Here is a 14,114-nt window from a genome sequence, read left to right on the forward strand (position 1 = left end):
AAACAAAGAAACGCCTAGAGGTTCTGCTAGGAATGAAATGAGCTAGGCCGCAGGTGCGCAACCAGATATATTGGACTGCAGTTCCCATCTGTCCTGGTCAGCAGTGCCAATGTCCAGGGATGATGGGCATTATATTCCAGCTAAATCTGGGGGCTACAGGTCTGCATCCATGAACTTGACCGTCTCCTCTTAGGTGTGACCAGTGATCCTCCCCAGTCCTAAACAACTCAGCATTCATTTCTCTGAGCTTTCCACATGCAAAGCCAAAGAAAGTCAAAAGTGTGGGTGTAAATCCAGCCCTTCTCTGAACCCTGTGCTTCTTTAGGTCTCTTTTCTCGTTCTCAAAAAATGTGTCACATCCTGGTAATATGCTGAAATAGCTTCCTTCGCATGCTCTCTAAGCCTGTATAATTGCCACGTAGGTTACATGCGCACAGCTTGCGGAGGAGATCAAAAGACTGCAACCCTACACCAATTTACCGGAGAGTAAGCCCCTACTGAAGCCAACAGGACTTGCTTCTGAATAGGCGTGTATCAGGTTGCACCCTAGAAAAAGAATCTGCTTATCTATGATCCTGCTCAGTCAAGACCGTGCTGGCTGATTATTATTTTTTTGTATCATGTGCAATATAAACTCCTGTCCAGGCAGTGACTGCAATGTCGAGGAGGAGGGCACCGCTGTGGGGGAATCAGATTGTTTTGCAGTGCAGCTGTCCATACCTTTGTACTCTTTGGCACTATATTGGTATATATATATGTATATGGTGCACAGGCTGATAGGATTCCAACTCTGGCACTGATTTGACATGAATATGCCTGTCAAAGTGTGGCCTTAAAGTGACACCTTTTTGGCTGATTTGCGCTTTGTCTGTCTTCCTCCCAGCTTCAGTGTTCTGTCTTGTTTTTTGTCTGATCGTACAGCAAGCATTGTTAACTGATTTGCTGTAATTCCTACACCGCTGCGGAAAATAACTCCATTGATTTGTGGACCCGATTTCCAAGTAAATTCAACTAGAATCCCACCTCTGGTTTGGTTAATACGTCCTGATGAAATAAATACTGCTTCTGAGGATCCTTGGGACTTTATTAATTTAAAACATTATTCCAATAAATATGCATCAATGAACATAAGACACACTGTAAAATCTAAATAAAGGCGTTTACAATCCTATCTATAAAGTAAAAACAGATTCTTCCCCCACCCCCGCCCACAATGAGGTATGCACAGGATTAGTTAAGGCAAATTCATACTATAACAAACTGATACTAATTTATGGGTCCTTCCAGGCATGAGACCATCTGAGAGCATATAACCTAAATATTCAGTCCAGAGTAACAGGAGCTCCTCAGCTATTTCTCACCTACTGGTTATCTAATCACAGAATGCCAATGACATTTAAAAGCCAAAATCTGTCCTCATCCCTTATTTCTGCCCTCTTCAACAATTTTTAATAATAAGGCTCTTTCTTATTGGCTCTTCCCAACAGGTGCAAAGGAAAAGCCATACATGGACCACACAAAAACCAGGACATAAAGTAGGTAGACTGAAATTCTTGGATAGGAGCATTGTGTTGTCCTAAAAGTTGCAAATCCCTGGCATGAAGGGAGCTACTGGAGATTAACACTTGGCCTGGGTGTGCAACGAAGACAAGAAATATGGGATGACAGCTTGGTGAAACACATGTGGGGAGCATGTGGGGAATGCCGGACTCTGCACAACATCTAAATGCTGACCTCCAACTTATTCAGGCATTCTCAACCATGACTAGGCAAGGTTGGCTGAAGTAGCCAAGGGGCTCTTTCCCTCAGTTGGAAAAATGTATTGGGCCACAATTCAATACTCTTAAATTTGGAGCCTAGGACCAGTTAGCTGGGAGCAATCCTAGGAAGCTGCCTAATAGGAGCTCTATAAACTCTGAAAAAGGCAGGACCTTGAGAGTCCAGGTCCAATTAATTGATGAAAACCAGTCGCAAGTTGTTAAACGGTAGAAAATCAAATACAGTCACTCTCTCTCTCCATTGTCAAGCTGCTCAGTGTGTTGACCATGTAAACTCAGGTAGTTTAGATTTCCCAGATAAAAAATAACTTTCAGGAAATCAAAGGTTAGCAGGGAAATTCATTTTTTAAAGGACTTTCTGGTTCATAGGCACCAGTAGCTTATGTATACAAAGACTTTGGGGGCTTTAAGGCGGTGGGGTGCGCATGTTATTTTTCCAGTGTTTAATTTTAAAGGAAGAGACACAGAGTGGGGGGGAAAGACTTCACCCCACCTTACTTCAGCCTTGGCGTTCCATTTTCATTCCAAGACCTTCTGGTGAAGTTCTACAAAATGCTGGCCAGTCTGCTCTGGCTTCCTGTTTAGTGAGAAGATGGCAGGAAGTGGCCAGACAAGAGAGGCAGGGGCAGGAAGAGGGGAGCCCACCAAGGGAGGAGGAAAAGTCTGTTGACATAGTGTTTTGGGGGTTCCCTGGGTTCCCTCCCCCTCCCCGCCCAGATTCTGCATGGCTCTCATTTCAGACCATGTTGCGTCTCTCGGTGCCTCCGCAAATCCACTTTTCTCTGGAAGCCTTTGCCACACAGATCGCAGCCAAAGGGCTTGAAGCCCGTGTGCTTCCGACTATGGGTGATGAGGTTGGAACTCTGGCTGAAGGCTTTGCCGCACACCTGGCACTTGTGGGGCTTCTCACCTGCAGATTACAAAAGGATGGGCACAAAGTTACAACAACGTAGCCCCCTTAACAAACCAGCTTGAAAAGTCCAATAGAAAATGCAGAAATGGACAAAATGACAGGAAGGATTCGAAACCTGCGGGACCAGAGATTTACAGAAGATTGGAAGAAGTACCGTATTTTTTGCGCTATAGAACACACCAGACCACAAGACGCATCTAGTTTTTGGACGAGGAAAACAAGAAAAAAATATATTCTGAATCTCAGAAGCCAGAAAGCAGTGAAAGCAGCAATCCCTCTTGCTGTTCTGGCTTCTGTGATAGCCACGCAGCCTGCATTCGCTCCATAAGACACACACACATTTCCCCTTACTTTTTAGGAGGGAAAAAGTGTGTCTTATAGAGCAAAAAATACGGTATATGAATTATTTGAAGAGCAACAAATTACTCTAGTAGGACTAAAAGATGTTTTGTAAGGAGAAATATACCAAGTGTTACAAAGTAGAAAAAGATAGAGATATTGGTTATGAGTTTGAAATGTAATAGGGAAGATAAGAAATGCATACTGAGAGATTAGATTGGAAAATTTTCAGACAGGATTGATGGAAGTCAAAAATTTGAATAAGATGTAAAAGTATGTTTAATTGCTGTTGAAAATGATATGTTAAAAAAACTAATAAAAATTATATATATAAAGAAAATGGCACCCCCAGATATCCAATACGGGCGGGTGACTTGGAATAAATACTATGGATAGCATAGGGCTGCCATATGTCTGGACACTCCCGGGATTTCAAAAGACGGACATCTGGAGGTGAATTTCCAAAAGGCAGCGCTTTGTCCTGGATCTTAGGCAAGTCAATTGGAGAATTGAGTTTTTGTAAAGAAACAAAAAATTAACAAACCTTCAACTCAACAACTTTGGGGTTTGTCTAAAAGAAACTGAACAACTTTCGGGGTGCCCTGGTTTTTACTTTTTGAAATATGGCAACCCTAGGATAGCATCCTTAAGATCCTTGTCAAGTTTTGTGCTAATTTTAATCACCCTAGTTTAGGACAAGTACCAGCCACTCTCTGACAAGGCACAACTGGAAGAAGGAGACAAGGGAACCCTCACATTACCCTTTCAGGTAACTCAGAAGAAGATTTCCACCCTCTTCCCCTAAGCAGCTCGTTCTTCATTGCTCACCTCCTCTTCAGATGAAAAGAGCATTTCAGGAGCCCCAGTCTTGATGCAGTTGGATTGTTTGTTTCTATTTCCAATTGCACAAATAATTTCCTCTCCCAAACATGCACACAGATAGTGGCCCTCATTGCTCACTAAGCCAGTGTGCCTGTTTGGAAAGTGGAAGAACCTGATTTTAAAATCCGGGTGCTGTCCTCGTCCTAACCACAGAAGGCCTTTTTCTTTCACTGCCTCCTTCCCTGTCTCTGAAATGTTAATGGTCACGCTTCCTGGGGAAATAATTCTGCAGCCATTTGTTCTTACACGTTGCGAGGTTTTGCTGAGGGGCATCTAATTTTCCATCAACACATGCTCAAAATAAGTGGCATTACGCTGAGAGTAGACTGGTGCACTTTGAAACTGTGACAAGCAATTGGTTTCTAAAAACCAATAAAAGTTCACAAAAATGGGGCAGGACATGGGTGGAGAATGGAGTTGGCAATGCGGAGATGGACAATATCAGTGACGCTCTTGAAATCAGATTGCACATGGAGACTCACAACAGCAGTGACCATGAATTGCATTTTCCAAGGTGTAATATGAGGCGTTTTTTCACACCAGCCATACAGAATGACATAAAGCTTTGGACCAAAAGGCTGTCTCAGAACTGGGTGAATGGACATTAAAATGGCAATTTAAGCAAGTGCAAAGTCATGCAGAAATCCTTATTTCATTGGGATTTAAGCTGGCACTGACTGAAAAGAGATCTTGCATTTGTGGTGAGTGGCCAAATGAAAATGTTGATCCAGTGTGGTACTGTTGTGAAAAAGGCAGATTCCATGTTGGGAATCAGTAGGATACGATGGAACCACCTACACAATGCCTTTACACAAAACTATGGTGCAACCACTCTTATAATACAGTGTACAGCTGATATTTTAGAGCTGGAAAAGAGCAGCCAAAATATCAGGGGGCCGGAGCAACTTCCCTAGGAGAAACAGGTTTGGGGTTTTTTAGCTTAGAAAAATTGTGAGTGACAGGGAGAACGGTGGACAGAGAGACCATTTTCTCCCTCTCTCAAAAGTAGGGATTATCTGATGAAGCTAAATTGTTAAATAGTAGAGTTTGCTACCACAAGATGCAGTGCTGGACCAACGTAGACAGTCTTAAAAAGGGATTAAGCATATTCATGGCGAATAAGGCTCTCAGTGGCCATTAGCCTTAATGGTTTTGCATCACATCCAGTAACTGAGGCAACATGCCTCTGAATATCAGTTGCCAAACAGCAAATGGCAGGAGAGTCTATTGCCCTCATCTCCTGCTTGTGGGCCTTCCATAGTCATCTGGCTGGCCATTGTAGGAAACAGGTGTCGGACTCTATAGATCTCTGCAAAGCTCTCCTTCTCTTTTTTATTCGCATGGGGGATAATATCTTTGTTATTTACTCCCACTTCAGTGGATACAGAAGGCTGCTGGGTCAGAAGACATACCCCCTGAGAAAAGCTCCATTTAAATCTGCAGCGTGTTCTGTTTGTCTTTCTCCTAACAGTTTTCCTCAGCTATTCAATCTGCGTTTTTGTTTTGTTTCCATGTTCCCCAGAAACTCAAGATCATGGTGCCTTGCCTACCGCTGAAAATAGCCCTCAAACAGTTCGATTGGGAAAACTCAATAATACACAAGAGAGCTCCAGAGCAAGTATCAAGACTGACTGTTCGGATCTGCATCCTCCAACTTTCTGGCTGGGCCTACCATTAAGCAGAACAAAATGCGCTCATTAGGCAGCAAATGCTGGGGCACAGGGATTGGTAGAGACGTCAACTGAATTCTATACACATGCAATGGGGAGGGCGCCATCTTGTTTCTTGCCTCAGGAGTGTGGATAGAAACAACAGTATAAAGGGGAAACTGACATTTGTTGCTCCAGTGCTTTCCCCCCCGGGGGGGGAGGTATGCAGGGGTACGCATACCCCTAAACATTTTTTAGGGGGGGGCAGTACTGCATTGCTCTGTCCAGCGTCTCTTTACGCCCCTGGCATGTGGCCCTCAGAATGCTGCCTAGAAAGGAATGTGGCCCTCACATAGAAAAACATTTGCCAGCTCCTCTGCTTTAAAGGAAGAGCTGAAGAGGGCTTGCGTGTCTGTCTTTCTAAAACTACTTGTACCTTGGAGAGACAAAAAATAAATTTGTCAGCTAGTCCACCCTGCTTTCCCGGCATCACTCTGGAGGAAACCAGCGGATAAAAAGAAGTTTAGAAGGTTAAAATCGAGATGTGGAAATATGGAAATAACGATGAGAGGCAGGATTGAGATTTGGAGATGTGCTTCAAGGTCCAAACTATGGGAAGTCCCAAAAATTAATAATTATAATTTGGAAGATAATTTGATCTTTTTTATTTTAGTTTTTTTTTTTTTATTGGATTACGATTTGATATGCTAAATTGGATGTTTCTTAATTGGAAAATTAATAAAAACGATTTAACAAAAAAAGAAACCAGCGGATAAAGATGTCCATTTATCCCAACAGCCGGGGGTGGGAGGTGGACTGATATTTGTTTGTTTGTTTGATTCTGGGAGGCCAAGAGGGATGTAGCGATTCTCACCTGTATGGATGAAAGTGTGCTTCTTCATGTCGGATTTCTGGTGAAATCTCTTCCCACAGTACTGGCATGGATAAGGCCGGGTGTCTGAGTGGATGAGAAGATGGGTAGACAACGTGGAGGACCTCTTGAAGCTCTTACCGCAGATCTTACAATCAAAGCTGCGCTCCTGCCGAGAGAAAGCAGGACCTTCATGCAGATGCAACATTTTCTTCATTTAATGCGTTTAGAATATCTGTTCATAGCTAACCACTTACGGTACATAGAAGCAGCTTTTTTTAAAAAAAATCTGATAATTGATTTCCACCCCCTTTGGTTTAAGAAGATTGATGTACCACTTAAAGGTGCTTACATAAAATAATATAAAATATTCACGAGGAAAAAACACGTTGGAATAACACAATTATATCAAAATATACAGTGGTACCTCAGGTTAAGTACTTAATTCGTTCCGGAGGTCCATACTTAACCTGAAACCGTTCTTAACCTAAAGCACCACTTTAGCTAATGGGGCCTCCTGCTGCTGCTGCGCCGCCGGAGCACAATTTCTATTCTCATCCTGAAGCAAAGTTCTTAACCCAAGGTACTATTTCTGGGTTAGCGGAGTCTGTAACCTGAAGCGTATGTAACCTGAGGTACCACTGTAGATTAAAACCCGAAGTTTTGAAAGCAGATATCCAATAATTTAAAAATACATTTATGGGTATTCTTGCCTAAACAAAACTCAGAATTATTCAAAATAATTCAGATATACAGTGGCCATTTGCTTTGTCGCAAAATATAGATCCCATAGTGACTGCATTGGATAAGGGGTGTGTGTGCCTGAAGTTGCCTCCTCCTTCAAACCTGGGACTTGACTTATATGCCATTATATTGAAATGTTCTGTTTTATCAAGTAATTTCCCCCCGAACCATGAAAACATCCCCAAACCACTCTGGAGATACTGAGAATTGAACCAGGAAACATCTGCATGTGATACTTGTGTTCCGCAGGTTTTACATGTGTATTACAGAGAGAGTTACCATATTTTTCGCTCTATAAGACGCACCAGACCACAAGACGCACCCAGTTTTTGGAGGAGGAAAACAAGAAAAAAATATTCTGAATCTCAGAATCCAGAACAGCAAGAGGGATCGATGCACAGTGAAAGCAGCAATCCCTCTTGCTGTTCTGGCTTCTGGGATAGCTGTGCAGCCTGCATTCGCTCCATAAGACGCACACACATTTCCCCTTACCTTTTAGGAGGGAAAAAGTGAGTCTTATAGAGCAAAAAATACGGTACATTTTGTGATGAAAAGCCTTTAGTATTCATCCTTCCAGCTCCAATTTAAAAAAGCACCTAGAGTTCTCAGGTAGGTGTCTTTTTGTCACCAGAGTCAAGAAAATCTATGTACAGTGGTACCTCGGGTTAAGTACTTAATTCATTCCGGTGGTCTGTTCTTAACCTGAAACTGTTCTTAACCTGAAGCACCACTTTAGCTAATAGGGCCTTCCGCTGCTGCCGTGCCGCTGGAGCACAATTTCTGTTCTCATCCTGAAGCAAAGTTCTTAACCTGAAGCACTATTTCTGGGTTAGCGGAGTCTGTAACCTGAAGCGTATGGAACCCGAGGTACCACTGTACATGGCATAGAGCATAAGCCATTATGGGAAAGAAAAAAGAAAAAGGAAAGGATGAGGGGGTGGGGAGGAAACTGAGCCAAAACACAAGAAGGCTTGTCTATTGTATGCGTCCATCATGGTCGCAACAGATCATCATTCTAACTCTTTTATTCGTACTCTAATGCACGGCAGGAGTGGGGAAGGAAGAGAGACTTACTTAGATTTATTGCAGTGGTATTAATGCTTCTCCAAATCTAGATCGCAAAACCCTCAAACTTCACTTTTGTGTTCCAGGATCGCTAATAATTTTAAGAAGGGAAATTTGCACTGGCACAAAACCCCACACATACACTAAGCGGAAGAACAGAAGCATCATCACCTGACCCCCACCACACTTACTATCCCCCCTCCCCCTCTTTGCCCCTCTTTTCTTCCTAATCTTTTTAACCAATTCATGAGCCAAGAATTTATACACTGACCACTAATAATGAACCACATGTTGTAGATATTACCCCACATGTATTATGCTATTTTTGTGATAGACAAATGGCATGAGGAAAACTTGGTATACTTATTTGTATAACATTATTCTTATTTTTAAAACCCAATAAAAAGTTATTTTTAAAAAAAGAACGGCAAATTTGATGGAAGTTTCTGTGTGTGTGTGTACACGTGCACATATGGGTTTGTTGTGCAGGCCGGGGAAGGCTGCAGCAAAACATATGAAATATCACTGTTTCGTCTCTTTGGTGAGCACCTTTCAGGTTGGTTGTAGGATTGTAATCAGGATTAATCCCCACCAGCCCTGCATGATAACCCACACACCTTTCCCTGGCAAGGAGACTGCTAGTCCCATGAATCTGTCACTCTAGGCTCATTTATATTGTAATTTAATGTAGATCAGGGTTTCCCAAACTTGAGTCTCCAGCTGTTTTTGGACTACAATGCCCATCATCCCTAGCCAGCAGAACGAATGGTCAAGGATGGTGGGAAATGTAGTCCAAAATGTAGTCCAAAAACAAGTTTGGGAAACTCTGATGTACTGTAGATAGTGAGTTTACTGTACAGTGGTACCTTGGTTTCAGAACATCTTAGTTTATGAACAACTTGGATTAAGAACGCTGCAAAACCCAGAAGTAGGTGTTTTGGTTTGTGAACTTTGCCTTGGAATAAGAACATGTTTCGCTTCCTGTTGAGTGTATTCCATTTGTAAATTGAGTCCCCACGCTGCTATGAGAAAGCACGCCTTGGTATAAGAATGCTTTGGTTTAAGAACGGACTTCCGGAACAGATTAAGTTCATAAACCAAGGTACCACTGTACAGCCATTAATTCTTCATTGTCTGTATGACATTCTCCTCCAATCACTTCCTCTCCACACTTTCCCCTCCCTCAATCCAGATTTCCTCGCACCCTCTCTGTTTCAGAGTATCCCCGGTATGAGTAAATCTGGACTGAAGGGGGGGAAAGTGTGAGGAGGCAGTGCTTTGGAGGAGAACATCAGAGAATTAATAGAGATACAGAAAGCTGGCTCTTTGCATTAAGCCACCGTGTGGATGAACCCTCTCCAACCACTTGCCACCTTCCCTGGGGTTCTCACCTGTGAGTGTACAGCTTTATGCTGCTCCAGGCTAACTGCATGGCCAAATGTCTTGCCACACATTTCACAAGCGAAGGGCCTGGTGCCGCTGTGCGAACGACGAACGTGCACCTCCAGGCCGTGGGGAGTGGAGAAGACCTGAGAAGCAGCGGGGAAGACAAAGAGAATTATGGTTCAGGAAGGGCTGAAGCTCACAGCAGGTCCTGAACCTGAGATATCAGAGCTGTTTAGGAGAGTGTTTCCCCCCACGGTGGTTCAACCAATTAACATTACTAGGTATTGGTACCATCAGGGTGGGGCAGGTGTCAATGGCCCAAGCCAGTGGAATGAGCAAGAGGGATCGCAGCCACAGCCCGGCTAGATGGCCACATTTTGAAACAAATGAGGTAATGCATGTTACCATCTAAAGAGAGCGGTCCTCATAAGACAATTAAGTCCAGAGCCTAATATTTCCTACTTGCAGTGGTGTAGCAAGGGTTGCGAGTGCCCGGGGCCACATGGAGGGAAACGGATGAGGTATGCATGCACATTCAACTCCCTAATAGTGTGTCACCCAGGCAATGGCAGCCACAGAAATAAGAAAAGAAGAGTCATTTTGTTGTCTGGAGAGGTCACTTCTTGGTTTACATGGAGAAGCCTTTTTCAACGGAGCTCAGCAACAAAAGCGCACAGCTGTTTTGAGGCAGCACCAGGTGCTGAAATTTTACGCTCCTAACAATTTTGGGTCTGGGGAAACCGCCCCAATGCTACACCACTACCTAGTTGTGCCACTGTTACTGCAAGCTGAAATGCTGATTGACAGGTATGTAGTCTCCTGTAATAATTGATACTGTTTTGTCGATCAGTATATCTATCTGATACTGCTTCATATGCAGTTTATAATTTTAGGGATATATATATATATATATATATATATATATATATATATATAGTGTCATATGTAGCAGGTTTTTTTCATTGTCTAACTTGATTGATGATTTAGAAATGCTACAAACAGCTTAGAGTGTCTGTGACAAAAGCAAAGTTTAGAAATGTTACAAAACAAGGACAATTGTGAAGTCCAGCCAGATCTGCAAAAGGCTATTGGTCAGTAATGGCTGTATACTATGTCTAGGATCAGAGACAGCAGGCCTCTGGATATCAGTTGCTGGGGAACAACAGTGAAAGGGGTTTTGCTGTCATGTCCTGTTTTGGGGCTTCTGAGAGGCATTGGGTTGGCCACTGTAGGAACCAGGATGTTGGGCTCATGGGCAAGAATCTTCTTATGTTCATAAGAGCTATCTGAACAATGAATATGCCACGGCTCCACCTTCCCCGTACAAGCTTCCTAGTCACACATCCTTAAATTAAGCAATAAAGAGGGACCTGTCTCTGTCTTGACCAACCTTGCCCAAGCCTTCGGACCTCACCACCCCTAAATAACCCCCACCCTGAAGCTGGCTGAGTGGAGTAGGGTGGAACAGAGGAATGCCACCAAAGGGGAATCATAGAATATGATCCATACCTTGCTGCATTTGACACACTTGTAGGAACCAGTGCTGATTAACAGGGGGCGACAGAGGAGCTCTGATTCCAATTTGATGCTACTTGCACTCTTCTCCTGCTGGAGTCCAGGTGGGCCTTCCACGTAGATCCCGGATGCTGCTGCTGGCCGCTCAAAGAGTCCAGAGGAGCCAAAGTCACCATAGAGTCCCAGCGCTGAGCTGCGCTCCGATCCATAGAGAGCAGGCTCAGATCCCCTCTCACAGAAGAGACCAAGGGATGAGCTACGTTCCAGACCTGGGCAGGGCCTGTAGCTCTGGACCAAATGTCTCAGCTCAGAATTCCCAAGGCTGCTCCAGGCATAGGGCTTCAAGGGCACGGAGAAGGGGGGAGCCTCGTCCAAGGAGGGGCAGATGGAGCGCTCAGAGGCTGTCGAGACACAAATTGAGTGGAGGCAGTTAAACGGGGTTCACACAGAACACGCACTCGACCTCTTTGTTGTGTTAGCTCTTTAGTATATAGGGTGCTTCCAGGCTTATCTTACAAATAGGTTGTGCATATCCTGTTTCTCTTTGTTCATGATCAACATTAGTGTCTACATACTCCATTTTCTCCAGTCATGCTATTGACTGCTATGCCACCACCTGACATCTACATCATGGGGTGGAGCTTGATGGAATGTGTCTGGGCTGAGTTTCTTTGCCCCGTATAATAATAATAATAATAATAATAATAATAATAATAATAATATATGCTGCCCTACTGACTAGGTTACCCCAGCTACTCTGGGAAGCTTCTAACAAATTAATATACAGTAAGACATCAAACATTTAAAAACTTCCCTATACAGGGCTGCCTTCAGATGTCTTCTAAAAGTCAGGTAATTGTTTATTTCCTTGACATCTAATGGGAAGGTGTTCTACAGGGCAAGTGCAACTACCAAGAAGGCCCTCTTGTCTGGTCCAATCACTTCTCTTCCATATATCCCCCATATATATCACACATTTCCTCAGGCACTGCCTCTTTCCATATGAACCTACCTGGACCCTGAGATCATCTTCTGAGGCCCTTCTTCATGTGCCTCCTCCTCTAGAGGTTCAGAGGGTGGCAACACAAGAAGGGGCCTTCTCTGCAGTGGCTCCCTGTCTGTGGAATGCTCTCCCCAGGGAAGTTTGCCAAGCGCCTTCATTATACACCTTTAGGCGCCAGGCAAAAACATTCCTTTTTAACCAGGCCTTTGATTGATTTGATTGACATTCTATGTCCTTTTAAAATGTGGGTTTTTGGAGGGGTGTAACTGGGTTGTTGTTTTTATTTTTATTACGTATTTTGTGGTTAGTGCTAAGAAGCTTCCATACCAGCAGTTGCTGCAGAGGCACAATGGGTTGTTTTTACTCATCATATTTGCCGTGGAAGAGGAAAATCCAGATAAGACAAAGCAACATAAGGACAGGGTTGGGATTTTGTTGGTGGCATCCTTGTATGAACAGTGTAAAAAAACACACCTGTGTGCATGGGTAGCGCACATTTCGCACTGAATGCCTGCCTGGAAGCACCCACAGTCACTAACGGCCGCAGTTCATGTGTGAGAGAACTACTCCCTCCCTCCCATTCACCCACAGGTTGAAATAAGATGTATTTGACCAAACAATAATACACTTCTGTTGTCATTAGCCTAAAAGCTCTGTCAAAATTAAAATGCAACAGTAAGGAAGCAAGCCCTCCTAGAGATAATAGAATAGGCAATAACAAGAAGCTCTGTTAGTCAAGCATTTCAACAACAGCTTCATAACAGTTGGCTCATTTTAAAAACCACTGGAGATTTTCACGAGTTTAGTGGCAGTGGTTGCAAGGAACAGCCAAACGTTTTACATCTTCATTTTACTCCGCACAAAGCTACTTTAAAATTCACGCTCTGCACCGTCCAGTTCATAAACATTTGAGATTAAAGGATAGTTCTCTTCTTCGCCCTGATTTCTGAGACAAAACTAGGGAACAGTGAGGCTAATTCTGTCATTCACGAGTCTCATCTCAAACCTGTTTCCTTGCAAAATCATTCAGGAGTGAATCATTTCCCCCGTTTTTCAGTTATATGAGTGATTAGGAGCACAGCACCACCATTTTGGAAAGGGAAAAAAAAACACATAACACAAGGCGCTGATCTCATTTTGGAGACAATCTAAGAATTTGCACAGTTGCAGATGCTTTCAACCACGTCAGATTTATTTTGGTAATTCCGCCCACCTTTATAAACCACCCTGCGCTGATAAAGATCACGGGGTGATTCACAATTCATCATAAAAACAAATGCAATAAATGTATGTAGTTCACCAACCCAGAAAAATGCAGTAAAAGCCCAAGAAAGTAAGCTCCTAGGAAGAGGGTGATGGCAAGCAAGTCAAACAACTACTCCAACACCACGCAAAACACCTTGGGAGACAAGTACATCTTTAGCTGGCAATGAAAACTCCATGTTGAAGATGACTGATGCACTTCCAGTAGAGGGGAGTTCCACAAATAGGGTGCTGCCACAGAGAATCAGAGAATCTTAGAGTTGGAAAGGACCCAATAGTCATCTAGTCCAACCCCCTGCGATGAAGGAATCTCAGCTAAAAGGCCTTGTCCCATCAGCGGGACCATGAGAACGGCCTCCCCATGCAGATCCCAAGGTCCAGGTTGGCAGAGGAAGGGAGATGTTTTAGATACTGAAAGCCTCTGGGAGAAAAGGGGATGCAACTTCCCAAATCAATGGCAACATGTGAAAATGCCAAGCTAGATTATAAGGTCTCAGACAGTAAGGGAAGAGAATACTTGCTCTTACAAAAAGACCAGTAGTTATAGCTATATTAAACCATGGTTTGCTTTTTAAAGATCTCCCTTATTTATGACCAGGTGACTCAAGAGGTCAAACTTTTCCTAGACCACAACATTTTAAGCTGTAGGCGTGGCAAGGGGGTTGCATGTTTTTTCCCTTGGTTTGCCGTGAGGTTGAAATCAGCA

At 43.4% G+C, this 14,114-nt stretch overlaps 1 protein-coding gene across 3 annotated transcripts in view; it reads right to left on the bottom strand.

The window, feature by feature from the left end:
- Positions 1–1,063: 1,063 nt before the first annotated feature.
- The window catches only part of GFI1 (growth factor independent 1 transcriptional repressor), a 39,319-nt gene continuing 26,268 nt past the window's right edge, over positions 1,064–14,114 (bottom strand). For all 3 annotated transcript variants that reach the window (XM_083511189.1, XM_083511190.1, XM_083511191.1), the window contains exons 5-8: positions 11,137–11,543; positions 9,633–9,770; positions 6,436–6,601; positions 1,064–2,688 (exon numbers count right to left, since the gene is read on the bottom strand). In XM_083511189.1, the coding sequence (XP_083367315.1) occupies positions 2,510–2,688; positions 6,436–6,601; positions 9,633–9,770; positions 11,137–11,543 (890 nt within the window). In that variant the 3' untranslated portion in view covers positions 1,064–2,509. The remainder of the gene's footprint in view (positions 2,689–6,435; positions 6,602–9,632; positions 9,771–11,136; positions 11,544–14,114) is intronic.

This window comes from Podarcis liolepis (genome assembly GCF_965112155.1).
Source record: "Podarcis liolepis genome assembly, chromosome: 6".
NCBI lineage: Eukaryota > Metazoa > Chordata > Lepidosauria > Squamata > Lacertidae > Podarcis > Podarcis liolepis.